The 14,194-nt window shown below is 51.1% G+C and overlaps 1 protein-coding gene across 2 annotated transcripts in view; it reads right to left on the bottom strand.

Annotated features, from left to right (window-relative positions):
• GPC3 (glypican 3) overlaps nucleotides 1–14,194 on the bottom strand; it is a 134,709-nt gene that overhangs the window by 40,548 nt on the left and 79,967 nt on the right. For both annotated transcript variants that reach the window (XM_061446230.1, XM_061446231.1), the window contains exon 6: nucleotides 3,640–3,760. In XM_061446230.1, coding sequence (XP_061302214.1) covers nucleotides 3,640–3,760 — 121 coding nt within the window. The remainder of the gene's footprint in view (nucleotides 1–3,639; nucleotides 3,761–14,194) is intronic.

Here is a 14,194-nt window from a genome sequence, read left to right as displayed (position 1 = left end):
TTCAATCTTGTAAAGATACATCTCCCCCAGTTAAATTTCCTTTTATGGATCTTATTGTTCATTTTTGGTGGGGTTTTCCCCCTGCCTTTTCTTCCAAAAATGCCCTCTTCCTCCTAGAGATGGCCCTGGGATGAACACCAGCATTTATTTAAGCATAAAGAGGGATTGGGACTGGGCACAGGCTTGAACAGGTAAGGACAGGGTAAAGCATCTGCTGTGAGCAGAGCCCCATAGCACTGCAGAGAGCACACGAGTCAGCTTGGGGTGCAGAGAGACAGAAGGGAGGACCAAGGGGGTCACATTGGCGGATTTGGTACCCGCAGTCTCTATCCCTGCTGCATTCTCACACCAGCATCACTCAGGTCTGCTCCCCAGAGCATTTCTTGGAGGAGGAGGACCAATAGAGGGTCACCAATGTGGGAAGACACCCAGGACATGCATATGTCTCCCATCTCCATGCATATGTTAAAACCTGAAGCTCATCCCCATCTGACAGCCATTCAAATGCCCAGAGGAAACAGCTCACCTTGCACACTGCTTTTTGCCTACTGATGCTAAGAAGTCCCAGTAAAACCTGAGCAAGACCTTGTCCTGATACCAAATAACCTTCCAGTTTCAATACAGTTTCACGCGTAGGATGAGTGAAAACCCTTCTAGCTAGAAACAGACCCCATCCACTCTGGGAAATAAAAATCAGGAACCGATTCCAACTCATTTTCCTGCAGGTGACCCTTGGCCTCCCAGCTGAGATAACAACGTTAATATTTATGGATGGGCTGCTCATGCCTCTGGGCAGACAGCAAAAATAGCTTAACCCCAAACTTGGTGGGCATCTAGCAGGAGTCACAAAAGAAATTAAACCAATAACCCTTACTTCCAACATGGCATGAAAAATAGCAGCAGCCCCAGCCACACGTTTGGGTGAAACAGAAACAGGCTGATAAGGTGAGGGGGACCCATCCTGAAAGCGCTGTCCTGAGACAGCACTACTCGTGCTTTACTCATTCATTTACTTTAGCTTGATGAAAGGTGCTTGAACCAAACTGATACAACCTGGCACATTTTTACGTCCTTCTCTCTGGATTAGGTTTCCTATGCTCCTTTCAGTCCCCATGTTCTAATGCACAAGCACCATTCCCATTTCAAACTGCAGAAGCTCAATGAGAATCCATCCTGGATGTGCGCACTTACCCAGCTTCAGTTGGAGGAGACATGAACTAACAAGTGAGCAGGATTTCCACACAGAACATATTTGCCAAACTCAAGTGAGCTCAAAACCATGGTGTGCTGCTAAAAGAGCACACACTTTTCATCAGCGTGAACAGGCAGCAATAAATTGAAGCCAAATCACTGGCAAATTACAGACATTAGCAAAAACCTACAAGTCAAAGCTATGGGACCCTACAAAAATCTCACCACCTAGCATGGGTCCTGAGCCTACCCACAGCCGCAGAATCCAAGCTGCATCTCCAACCCCAGACGCTGTGGGGAAGTCATCACATGGTCCTAGGTTCATAATTCACTGGGAGTCCCACAGGGAATCCAGTTTACAGCTCTGAGCACTGCAAACACTTGAAAAGATGCTCCTTCCTCCTAAAGATTCTGGATGTTTGAAAGCCCTTTGGGTTGAGCTTGGTGGATGAGGAGATTCTCACCCTTCCCCAGCCTGGAGTCCCCGCTGCTTTCCAGATCTGAAGCCAACACCTGAAAAACACAACTGTAATCCAGCCAGAGCTGCTGCTCCTTCCACATTTCCTACTCTTCAGTGTTCAAGATGCATTCCAGATGTGGAGGAGAGCGCAAAACTTTGGTAGGCCAAGAAAATGAGTGTGATGCTGAGCTCTGACACCCAAATCCCAGCTCTGCAGTTACTTTCCCGGTGTATAAGCCATTCACCACGGACCACAGACCCTCCGCAGGAATAGCTGGGGTCATAACTAGTTCTCACAAATTAGTTTCTCCTGATTTTATTCTCAACTCTCCCTCCTTCTCCAGCACTCTCACAGGAGGGTTTGATATCTTTCAGGCTCCCATATATGCCATTTAACCCAATAGAACTCACCTGCCCCCCCCTCAACATGTTCTAATCCAATGCTGCACACCGAGGAGGGGAAGCACTGGGGAAGGCCATGACTGAGTTGACCATGCTCACCCCTTACCACTGTTTTACTCCGAGCAGCAGCTGACAAAGGCACTCTGCTGCTGCAAACAGCTGACTTCAGCCCGGCACTGTTTACCCAGGGTCTCTCATCCCACAGATCTCCACTCCTCAGCAGCCTGAACTGTTCAGCAAAGACCTAACCTGACCCAATCTGGCAGCCAGCATTTCACAACCACTTGATGTCAGCAGTTTCAAGCACACTAATAACCGTGTTTTGTTCAGCGCCACTTTCTCACTGTGAACGGCAAAATACCATTATCACCTGCAGGTTGAAGCCTGCCCTCTACCCCATTTAATAGGGAGCTGATGATGCTTTTTTCTCTCCCCCCCCCCCCAATAATTATGGGCTGTTGGCAGATGGCACAGCTTGGCACTGGGAGGCACAGCAGGCTGCGCTGCCCACATCGGCTCCTGCATGTCGGGGTGCTCCCAAGGACCCCGCATCCCTGGCTGCATCCCGCTCCCAGACAGTGCCTAATGAGGCGTGCCTGTGTCGGAGGGCACGGGGGTTAAACTGGGAATTGCTGTGAAAACAGTCCCAGCAGCGGTGGAGCAGGAAAGCAGAGGTTAGCAGAAAAGTCGCTAAGCCAGCAGCTCGGAGAGAGCAGCACTCGCAGCCCACCCGGCCGGGAAGCAAAGCTGGGCTTAACCCTGGGAACCCATCACTGCCCAAAGCCTCGTGCTGGAGCAGCCCTCAACAAGGTCCCCACCAGTAAGAGCTCTCTTGGGAGAGCCCGGGCAGCGCAGCTGTATTAACAGGCAGCGTTACCACCCTGGTATTTGCCCTGTGAGGTCCCAGTGCTGTGTCCCTGGAAAGCAGAGAGGTCCAAGCTAGCAGCCATGGAAACGTTCCCTCTCTGAGTTACTCCTCAATGCAGAGTGCAGCAGAGCCCAGAGGCAGACCAGAGCTGGGCTGGCTCTCTGCAGAGAGCTCTGGGAGGGTAACAACTGCGAGCTGAACACTGCACCGAGGTGCCACCTAACCCCTTGGCAGCAGCAAGCCTTGTTCACAGGCTTAACGTGGCCTGGCACAATGGGGAGAGACAAGATGCTGCTTGTCCCAGCAAGGATGCCAGGTCTGAGACGGTGGGAAAGAAGCAGCAGGAAGAATCTAATGCAGCTCTGCCATATCCCCACTCGACATAACTTGTCCCAGCAGTGACTGGGAGTGGATGCCCAGGGAGATACAGCAAAGAAATGGGTAACCCTCCCTGCAAGGCACAAGGAATACCAAAGGGGACTCCTCCAACCAGAAGGGACATGGGGCACATGCCACACAAACCCTGCCAGTGTGCATGCACCAGGACGTGCCACTGCTGGGAGCCTGGTACAGTGCAGGGCTGAGGTGGCACCACTTTACACCCTGCTGCTGAGGATGGAGATGCCTCAGTGCCCCAGGTTGTCTGACCCAGCATGGGGAAGGCCAAAGTGATTTGGAAGCCACCCAGACCGGAGCCATCGCTGCTGGCACAACAAACCTGGTTGATGTGTTTCAGCTTGTCAATAATCTGGCTGATCACGGGCTCGGGACCTTTCATCTTCACCTCAGGATTGCCAGGCTGAGCTTTTGCTCCATTCTTTGTGATCTGGGGACTGTACCTGTGGGAGGGAGAACAAAGGAAACCAGGATGTGATGGGCTAATATAGAGGAGATGTTTATAATTCAGTGCAAACAAAAGAAACCCCAAGATAAGCACCAGCCACGTCCAAAGCAGAGAGCACAAGACAGTTAATAATGACAAAGAAAAGGCAGAAGATTCCCATAAACATTCCTGCTCTGCCTTCGCAAAGGAGCGAGATGATGGACTTGTATCACTTGAGGACAATGAAGTCCTTTCCAGTCCATTAGTAACTAAGGAAGACGTTAAACAGTATACAAGAGGGATAAATATTTTCACATAACTTGCACCCAAGCGTCCTCAAAAAGCTGGCTCAGAAATCCTGGCTTGCTCATGTTTGTTTAAAATGGATCTTGGCAGACCCAGAGACTCCAGTACAAGAGCTGGAGTGTTGTGCCCACAGCCAAAAACCGAGTGGGATGACCCAGTTAACTCCAGCTAATTAGCATAACATCCCCCCCCCCTCCCCTTGTAAAGCAATGCCTGGCACTGATGTGTGATTTCAATAATAAAGAATTAAAGCATCAGAATATAATTAATGCTGTCAACATTGCTAATGGAAAATAGGTGTTGTCAAACAATCCTGATTTCAGCCTTTGATGAGAGCCAGCCTTGGGGATCAAAGCAATTGCTTAGGCAGAACATACCTTGACTTTGGTACAGTGCTGGGCTCTGCACAACCTGGTGTCTCCATTTACAGGGGTACTGTGCAAGCCAGGAAAGCACCCGGGCAGCAGGTAAGGGGCTGGAGATCTCAGATGTAGCTCTCCAAGGCAGCCAAGCCTGTGCTCAGCTTTCCCATCAGCAATTGGGAAAGAAGCATAAAATCAGTGCTGCAAAATGCATGGAATGGCAAAGTTTATGAGAGCGATGGAAGTGAGGAGGAGAGGAGGGGCTGCTGCATGCTTGCCTGTGGAGGAACGTGCTTCTCCACTCAGTATCTGGGTGGATACTGGATCCTGGCTCAGGATGCTCAGGATGTGAAACCAGCACATCCACACCAACCTCCAACTCAGCTCCAGGACCAGAGCAAGCGGCTGCCACCACTGCACAGTGGCACAGAGCACACCAGTGCCATCTTGAGCTGCGGGTTAATGGTATTCACTGCAGCCCCAGTGATGGGCCATGGCACTTTAAAGCACAAAACAAGTCCTCTGTAAGAGCTGACAGGCTGGGCACATGCTGCCAAACCACAGCACAGCCTGTGAAGGGGAGATCACCCAGATAACGCCAGTTCATTTACATCTCATGTCCGTATGGAACTTCCAGCCCCAGTGGCTGCCTCCCTGTCTGCCAGCTCCCTGCTCCCCTGCCCACTAATACTTCATCCCCACACTGCTAAGCAAGCTGGGATGATGACATTCCATTTCACACATTTGGGGAGGAAGTGGGAATTAGAGGGGAGGGAGATGGGAGGGATGGTGAGGCCAGCTATGAGAGGATGCTTTGCTGGGGGAGAACAGCAAGAGGCATAGAACATTCAGCCTCAATGGCTTTGGGGCACACTGAGGGTTTGAGGGATACACAGGGGGTTGGCCCCACTTAAACTGAAGTAGGAATTCAGGCTTAGCCCAGACTGGTTTGTGTTGGAAGGGACCTTAAAGCTCATGGAGCTCCAACTCCTGCCACGGGCAGGGACACCTTCCACTAGAGCAGCTTGCTCCACGCCCCATCCAACCTGGAGTGACAAAGAAGAATGGGAGAAAGGAAGTGTTTGTGCCTCTAACAGAGAGGCACACACCTGTACATATTCCTGTTTCCAAACATAAAGAACTTGTCCAGCTACAGGAGAAGCCCTGCTGCGAAGCAGAAATGTCACCTTGGGTCTCCCAAGCCCCACCAGCCCCTCAGCACTAGGGCAGCTGCCTGCAGTCCCCCCCCGCTGCAGCACAGTGCTCAGGCACGGCACACCAACTCCAGCAGCTCTGTTCTCCCCCAGACACCTCTCCCCATACGGGGGCCTCCCTGTTAGGACTCAACATTGTGCAAAACACTCACTTGAAAACACATTTATAACAGTTGTGTCACCCTGGGAAGCACAAATCGCAGCTATACCTGCGGCACAGAGCTCCCAGCTCACAAAAGCACATACACATGCTGTTAGAGACTTGTTGTAGGCTGACAACAGAGTGACTGGGAGAAGTGGGGCCAGAGAGTGCCCAGCTGCATGCCAGCCTGCAGCAGCCCATGCCCACAGAATCACAGAACCATCAGGGTTGGGAGGGACCTCGAGATCATGCAGTCCAACCCCTGCCAAAGCAGGGCCACCCAGAGCAGGGCACACAGGAACATGTCCATGGTGGGTTTGGGATGTCTCCAGAGAGGGAGACTCCACAGCCCCCCTGGGCAGCCTGTGCCAGGGCTCTGACACACTCAGTGCAAAGAACTTCTTCCTCACGTTGAGGTGGAACTTGTGTTTTAGTTCATGGCCATTGCTCCTCATCCTGTTGCTGGGCACCACAGAAGAGTCTGGCACCATCCTCCTGGTACCTGCCTTCGAGATACTGATCTGCATGGATGGGATCCCCTCAGCCTGCTCTGCTCCAGACTAACCAGGCCCAGCTCCCACCACCTCCCCTCATGAGAGATGCTCCAGACTCCTGAGCATCCCTGTGGCCGCCTCTGGACCCTCTCCCGGCCCAGCGGGTCCGCATGCTCCGAGCGCCATCTCGTGGGAAGACGCTGGTACTGCACGCACAGACCCCTCTTGGCTCTGCGAATGCTCGGGCTTAACCTAGGGCAGGGAAATAAGGCCCTGGGAGCAGAGCGTTAAACCCGCTGCTTGCTTGTCACGGACCCTCAATGCCACCGCGACAACCTGGTGAGCACAGCTGGCCACTGAACATAAACAGCCGCAAGACGCGTGACTTCAGATGCCAAAGGAATCGCCAGTTTTGGTGTTACTGCAAATTTAACAGGGAACACTCATGGAACGCGAGTACGTTGCTGAAGTCTCCTGTGGTTTGAGAGGTTTAACTAGCACAGGGTTATCAAAAGCAGAACCTATCCCATTTGGTGCACACCTAAATGAATACGACCTCTCTCCTAAACTGAGTCCCATAGCAACTCAATAGCTTGGGTTTGGGTGGGCAAAACCCCTTCTGAAATCCATGCAATGACTGCCAGAGAGGGTTTCTGTAGCCTGTGCAGTGCTGTACAGGAGGAAGGAGCACAGTAGTATGCCATAACTATGTGTCCACATAAAACTGTTCCCCATGAGGGTGGTGAGGACCTCAGCTCACCCTCCCCAGGGGGACAAGTCTACCAGAGAAACCTGAAAGCATCTGGAGGGATCTCTCCCTAAACCAGTGATGCTGGAGCAGCAGAGTGCCACCGCTTGGACCTCCCCACTGGCCAGGTCCCAGGATATGTACTCAGCCCAAAATGAACCATTTGCTCCATTACACCAGTCTGCTGAAGCAGCGAGGCAGTGGGCACTGCAAGCTGCACATCTCCGAGCATGAAACGCAAGAAGCAGATGCATGGGGACATGCTGTGTCCGAATAGCCAGACAGGCTCCTGTGTAGCTTGTGTGCTCCAGGACATCCCTGTGCTACTAAGCTGAGATGTCCTGGTGTGCTCAGTACCAGGGGGACACCAGCTCCCACTCGGCTGTGCCCTCCTCTGCCCCAGCACCAGGGCCGGGTGACATGCATTCAGGCACGGGATGCAGCCAACCAAAGGGTTAAAGGCTTTGAAATGCAGCTTCAGTGAGGGAAGGGCATTCCTGAAATGCCAGAAAAGCTGGAAAAGGCAGCTGGCACCCCTCCCTACAGCCTGGGCCAATCAGCCAGCCCTTAACACGGCAGAGAGCTGCCTTTGCAGCCCCCACAGAGCTGGAGGATGGGGGTTCCTAGGGCAGTCCCCATGCAAGCTCCCCTGTGTCCCACCAAGCTGCTGCACGGCTGATGGGCTCCCAGGTCCCATTGCAATGCAAAGCCAAAGAGTCCCCTTCCTCCCATCAGCCCCAGTGCAGACAAGGAGAAACCTCAGAGCCATCTCGAGCTGCTTTCAACACATGCCAACAAAACAGCCCCTTCCACGGGACACTTGTGCCACTCCACAAAGCCCATCACATACCTCTGCCATGGTGACAATCAGCACCGAACAGCAAATATGCGCAGTGGTTCAAGGCCACCCCGTGGTCCCAGGGGGTCCTTGCACCAAAGGGGGTATCAATGTTGTAACACGAGCATGGTCTGGCTTCCACTTCATAAGCAAAGCCCAAAATACATCCCTCTTTGACGTGTCCTGACGTCAGCCAGCAGCATCCCCCTGCCTGGGCTCCCTGGCTATGGGCTCTTGCTGGGGACGTGGTATTTTCCACAGACAAATGTCACGTTGTAAAATGTGCTGGTGAGCAGCCCCGGCTAAAAATGGCTTTAAAAGACAACCACCTGATGAAAACACCAATGGTCTCCTGTGGGAACAGCACAACTACAGAGCCTTCCTGCTCCTGCTCACCCACAAGTGCCCAAGTCTGCAGGCAAATGATGGGATTTTCTCCTTTCCTCCCCACCATCCACAAATGTTTGGTCATTCCAGCCCAAATACAGCTCTCTCCAGGCTTTCATTTCAGAGCGAGGAAGACAAGATGACAAATGCTATTTAAAGAGATGGCAATGAATGTAAAATGTGTGCTCATCCTCCTCGGCCACGCTAGGCGCAGGGATGAGTTATGGCAATGCCTGACGCGTGATTTAGAGAAAGTAATCCTGCAAGTCAAACAGAAAGAATTACACCTTTTAGAAGCAGGAAAGTAAGTTTGTCATTCAGATCACAATTAATATAGGCTTGCCTTCCAGTTGCAGAGTATTTACTCAGATGCAGCTCTATAGTTTAACCAGTGCGGTATCCCTTGCAGGCTCTTCCTCTACTATCTCTGTTCACTGAATGATAGTTGGTTGAGGGAGTGGATGGGGGACAAATACAACATAGACTGCTACAAGACAGGACTGCAATACAAGAGCTTTCATCACACAGGGTTTAAAAACTGAGGATGAGAGAACAGAATTTGCAGCACCTGCAATCCCCTGAAACCACCCTGAATCTCAAGACAAGGCTTACTACAGGCCATGCAGGCTGGTGACACCGAGTCCTCAGCACACAGGAGGAATAAAGAGATGTAAAAGGGAAGACAGGAAAGAAAAGTTTCTCCTATACACTGCTGGCACAAGCCCAAATCATATCTCCAGCCACTTTCATGGGTCTGCGAAGGTGGGTGCAGTGGTGATGCCAACGTTTCATTCTCTGGCCCTGCTGCCTTCTGGTTTAGTGGGACAAGCTTAATGCCACATCAGTGGTACAAGCAGCAGGAGCCAAAAGGCTGGAAGAGCTGCTTCTGACACACTCATCCCACCCCACAGGCAGGGGTGAGCCCATAAGCCACCAAGAAGAGCCGATAACTTCTGTTCCTAGCCTGCAACACGCGCACGGTTGCTTGCTCGCAGTGGGTGCTTGCAGGCAATTTACACCACATGAAGCAGCTGCTTCAAAAGCAACCAGGAAGATCCAACGCTCTCAGTGGGCAACACTCTCACCTAATGAAGAATGAGCTCTTTGCTGCTGGATTTCCAAACAGCAACATCTCACAGCCTGGTCTCGCCGCCAGGAGAGCCCGCTGAGGTCCTGCTGCATCGGTTCCCTGCCGAAGGGAAGGGCTGCCTCTTCCCAGCCACCCTATGCAATGCAGCTACAGAGCATCCTGCAGATGTTGGCTTGGGTATGGAGGTGAAATCTCAGGTAACCACCTAGTTCTGGGAGATGGGCCTTGAAGAAGGAACAGCAGAAACTGGCATCTTCATAGCAAAACAATGGGAGCTCACAGGATAAAAGGACAGCCTGAAGTCTGCCTCCATTCAGCTTCAGGTGAGTAAAGCTCAAGACAAACAGATTATGGGAAAATTGTCCAAACCTGAGACCAAAAGCAGGGTTAATACAGGAAGAATCGTGATCTCCCTTTCTGAAATACTCTGGAAACAATTCTGGCCATCCCATAACCCACTGAATTCGCCACTATCCTTTCATTCTAGCTTACGTTTGCTACAGAGCTGTGGTTTATGTGCTTGGGAAGTTACACAGCCCCTTTGGGGACACCGTTGTATCAGCTGTTTCACAGCACTGCCAGAAATAACCAAACCCTTCATGAGCTAAAGGGTTATCGCTGGCATGGAACTGCCTTTGTTCCAATTACAGAACCGCATTTTTCTCCCTTGCTTCCAATTGTGCTTTCATTGCTTATGAGTTGCATGATTAAAACACACCCCGGTACAATGGCAACAGCAGGGAAACCTGATGCTTCAAACTCAAAGAGGAGAACGTGGCAAGCTGCTAAAACAATATTGATTTGGACCCGGTGTAAAGCAAACAAGAGTTGTGCTGGTGATTTAGAGTGATGCACAAGGTTGTCTTGAGCAATTTGGAAGTGGCAGTGTCTAAAGTAAAGCTTAATGTGCTTACAAGTTTTGCTGTCGTTCTGTTCAGAACAGCTTGAAAGGAATATTCTCATGTAAGCAGATTATTAAAGTCTGAGAATCTAGATTTTAAGAGGCTCTTAGTATTAAATGCTGCAAAACCCTGATATTGTATATAAGGCTCAAATCACCTTTGAGATTCAGATGCCTAACTCCCATAGAAACAGAGTTCGGTATCTCAATACAAGCTTGACTTAAGCTGTACTCTTTAAATGAGCTAATTCTCAGTCAGAACTTCAGTGATAAGAATCACCCTCTGTTTTTTTCTCTGTGCAAGGATAAGAGATGCTGGAGAACATCATCTCAGCATCCAGCACCACCAGCATGAAGGCAGGTGGGAGGACGGGGCATAAGGACAGAGGTAAGAAGAACCCTCTCTTGGGCAGGTTGAACCTCCCTCAAGCTGTTGCACATCCCACACATCCAGCCCTCTGCTATCTCAGAGAAGTGCCTGTCAACTGATTAAGCCCAGGAAAGCTGCACAGACGTGCTCAGGGATGCACAGAGGGAGAGCCAGCAGGTCTGGTCCCCAGCTACCACAAACACCCAAAGCCCTGTGACCCCTCCTAGCGCTCGTAGAAGCAGCTCTTCACTGGTGGTGGAATGTGCAGTGTGTGGCTTTTGCTATGAACCTTTGCGGCATCCCACAAGAGCACAGTGTGTTTTCGCACCCTCTGAAAAGTGTGAAAAGCAGGAATGCGTTGCCTTTTGTTTTTTCTTCCCACTTTGGCTTATGTTCCTCAACAACACAGCAAAACACACAGGCACTGCTCTGCATGACGAGGAAAACAGACCTTCCTCGTCCAGTTGCCACTGTTTGCAAGCGGTTATTTCGAGGCACCCTGTCCTAAACCCACAGAGGGATGGTGATCAAACTATTAACCCCCAGAGCAAACCTCAAGGAGGATGAACTCTTGCCATTAGATGGTCCAACCAGCCAGCTGCATCGCACTGGAGTCCCAGATGAATATGTTCCATCAGGGCAGAGGGAGGTCAGGATGGGGAGGAAATGAAGGATGGGTCAAGGCTCAAACTGGGAAATGAGACCCAGTGAAAGGCTGATAAGAAAGCCCTGGAATACACAGGACAGTAAACACCGATTGAGAGGAACCACAAGAGGAGGAGCACAGGGTGCAGAAGGGACTGCTCATGTCAGACAGCAGGATGCACACTGTCAGCGTTATCTTGCACTTGAGCGCACTGGCAAAGGGCTGTGAAGTTGCTATTCCAGGCTTGATTTAACATGTTACAGGAAAAGGGCTTGGAATAACTATCGAAGTTTGTTGTGATAGAGGGGTCAGGACACAGCTAAACCAGGAGGGCTCCTCTCTAACTTAATTAACGCTCAGGTACAGCATTAAAGATGTGAGAGGTGAACAGACAAACCCTCCAGGAGCACCACCAAAGCCCAGACATGCCCATATGGATGCTCACACCGAGCTCACTGGCACAGCAATGCCCAAGCAGTTATACCCATCATCTGAGCAGCACCAGACATGGAAACACGTGGAAACACAGCATCCACCCAACCATTGCTCTCCCCTGGTCTCCACCTGATGCTGCAAGGCTTCCAGCAGCTTCCTAATCTATCCCTAGGGTGGGCACCTCCTATTGCTACAGGAACCATAAGATGTCTCCCTCTAGCCCCAGCTGCCACCCCACAGGGACATGGGTGGTCTTAGATCTGCCGATGGATACCCCAGGAACTCAAAGGGGTCTCAGAGTGCACATGGTGCAGCTGAGGCAACTCAATCCTGTCCTGAAGCGAAACGTATCCAGCCACAGCAACCATGCAGGGCAGGTCAAGTGCAAGGCACGGGTGTTTCCTCCAGTCCAGCCTTTCAGTCAGGAAGCTCCGATGTGCAAAAGCCAATACCCAACGAAGCAAAGGGGGAAACACTGAGATGCAAAGCGTATTCCACAAGCACAAAACCTAGAAAAGCAGGCCCTTCCCTCTGCGACACGTGTGCAACAACGACCACGTCTGAAATCGAAGCCAGATATTCAAAACCCAGCGGGCTCCTTGCAGGAAGCGGCACGATGGAGCTCTGTGACCACCAAGTGCACATCAGAATCGCTATAGGCATGCCAGAAACGCTCCCGCACGATGCACATTCTCAGAGCAGCTTGTGATTGTGACAGGGCTCCTCCACAGCGAGCAGCTGCTTGGCTCCCTCTTGGGGAAAACACTGACTTCAAGAAGCTGGTGGTTACCGTTACCTTACATGATCCTGGTTTCCAGGAATACTCCCAGACTCTCAGAAGGAGCCGCCACACTTGGAAGTCTGACTATGTGAAGCAGGCAGGTTTGGCTCCACGTGAAGCAGTGCAAGGGCTCTAGAGACCAGTTTAACTGCATGTTTGCTTCTGTTTGAGATGTTCTGCAATTGGGTTCTGGGAGAGGAGCTCCAAAGCCCCTGTGTCCAACCTGCCCTTGAACACTGCCAGGGATGGGGCAGCCACAGCTTCTCTGGGCACCCTGTGCCAGCGCCTCAGCACCCTCACAGGGAAGAGCTTCTGCCTAAGAGCTCATCTCAGTCTCCCCTTGGGCAGGTTAAAGCCATTCCCCCTGGCCTGTCCCTACAGGCCCTTGTCCAAAGCCCTTCTCCAGGTTTCCTGGAGCCCCTTTAGGCACTGGAGCTGCTCTAAGGTCCAGTATGGGTTGACCCAGCCCAGCTCTCTCAGTCTGGCTCCAGAGCAGAGCTGCTCCAGCCCTCAACTTAATCCTCAGTTTAAAGGGCCTGAAATCTTGGTGCTCCCTTCATGCACACACACTCCATCGTCTCCCTGCCTCTCCTCTCCATGCACTGTCGCACCTACGTGACCTGCTGCACTGTGTCACCAACACCACTGTACTGCAGCAGGGACCTCGGTGACATCTTAGCCTGTTAGGCTTAGGACTGTGGACTGTCCACTAGCATTCTCAGCAGAAAGCTGCAGGTATGCATCATCTAAAGCTATGGTTAACCTGCAAGTCACTCCAAACTTATGTTTGTAGGAAGGTCAGGACTCAGCACCTTTCCACTGCTGCCACTTCACCCAGTCGTGGCATCAGCAGGACCTGGACCAGACACCGGTCATGGCCCCAGTGAACTGTCCTAACCAAAGACCTCATCCTACATCCTCCCCTGCAGTGCTCATAGCACTGCTTAAGAAGTTGTAATTAACGATCAGTGAGCCAATATTGAAATAATCTTGTTCTTTTCCAACTTCTCTCTTGGGAATAGGAACTCCAGATTTCCCAGGTAGGAGTACAGCTAGAGGACACAGTTTTCCTGAGGCAAAGTGAGTGAATTGTATCAACTGTGTGATCTTAGATGCTTGTGCAATTTTGTTTCAAACTATAGCTTGATGCTCTTCTAGTCCCTTTGGTGTTCTGGGTCAGCACTGCACGTACAGGCTAATTACCACCTGAGGGTACTGAGCAATTAGGCATAATTAATAGCTTAACATTGCACCACTTCCTGATCCTATTGCTATTCCTTCCCTTCTGCAAACTGCTTAATAGCAAAAGATGCTCTGCAAAAATGAGGGTGATTAGAGCAGATTTATTTATTACTCTAAAAACAACATTCCTAAGTTCTATTTCCACATTCTTTAACATCCCCAAAGGAGATTTTTTTGCAAGAAAAACCTTCATTTCTATTGACACTTCCTTCCTCCTTATGCTATGAATGCTGTTTGCCTCAGTGGTCCTGACCTCTAGCACAGAGCTACGGCCAAGGAAAAACCCAATAAGGTGGTTTTCCTTGTCAAAACCCCAACAAGTGGTCTTCACTGTCACTCCCAGGGGATGCTCCTGCACAGAGCCAGGTTGGAGACATCCCCATCCCAATGCAGCATAGCGGTAATGACCCCATCGCTACCCCTCACACCACGAAGCACCCTCCTGCTGCTCTCCTCTCTCTGGCTCCCTGCTACCAACCCATCCCAATCGAAGC

This window comes from Pezoporus flaviventris, unplaced genomic scaffold (assembly GCF_033815535.1).
Source record: "Pezoporus flaviventris isolate CSIRO_AGI_PZ_B2104156 unplaced genomic scaffold, CSIRO_AGI_Pfla_v1 ptg000005l, whole genome shotgun sequence".
Taxonomy (NCBI): Eukaryota; Metazoa; Chordata; class Aves; order Psittaciformes; family Psittacidae; genus Pezoporus; species Pezoporus flaviventris.
The sequence above is the reverse complement of the archived record's forward strand: the minus strand, read 5'-3'. Positions and strand labels throughout refer to the sequence as shown.